This window comes from Haliaeetus leucocephalus, unplaced genomic scaffold (genome assembly GCF_000737465.1).
Source record: "Haliaeetus leucocephalus isolate CR32 unplaced genomic scaffold, Haliaeetus_leucocephalus-4.0 Scaffold362, whole genome shotgun sequence".
Lineage (NCBI taxonomy): Eukaryota > Metazoa > Chordata > Aves > Accipitriformes > Accipitridae > Haliaeetus > Haliaeetus leucocephalus.
The window spans coordinates 6,707,049-6,707,417 of NW_010972798.1; the positions used below are offsets into that span (position 1 = coordinate 6,707,049).

The 369-nt window shown below is 71.0% G+C and overlaps 1 protein-coding gene across 1 annotated transcript in view; it reads left to right on the plus strand.

The window, feature by feature from the left end:
- Positions 1-369, plus strand: part of CLCN2 (chloride channel, voltage-sensitive 2) — an 8,034-nt gene that overhangs the window by 6,600 nt on the left and 1,065 nt on the right. The window contains exons 18-19 of the mRNA XM_010573097.1: positions 59-109; positions 320-365. Coding sequence (XP_010571399.1) covers positions 59-109; positions 320-365 — 97 coding nt within the window. The remainder of the gene's footprint in view (positions 1-58; positions 110-319; positions 366-369) is intronic.

Consider the following 369-nt stretch of genomic DNA (forward strand, 5'->3'; position numbering starts at 1 on the left):
GCGTGCGGGCATGCTGCCCGCTGCCCTGCCGTGCTGCTCACGCTCTCCTCTTTTGCAGGAGGAGATGGAGCTGGGTGACAGGATGACCCCGGCGGAGGGGAGGGGGTGGGCAGGGGCAGGCGGACCCCTCCGGCCCACGGGGACCCCGGAGATCCCAACGGGGCGCCGAGGCGTGAGGTGGGCGGAGGGGGGACACAGGGAGCGGACGACTCCAATGTCGCCATAACGCTAGGTGCAGGGAGGGGGTGGGGGGCCTTCGATGGCACCCTGGGGGGCCGTGCCCCCTCACCCTGCCCCATGGCATCTTCCCCCTCCCCAGATCCTGGAGTGGGAGGAGCAGCAGCTGGACCAGCTGGTGGACTTCAGCAG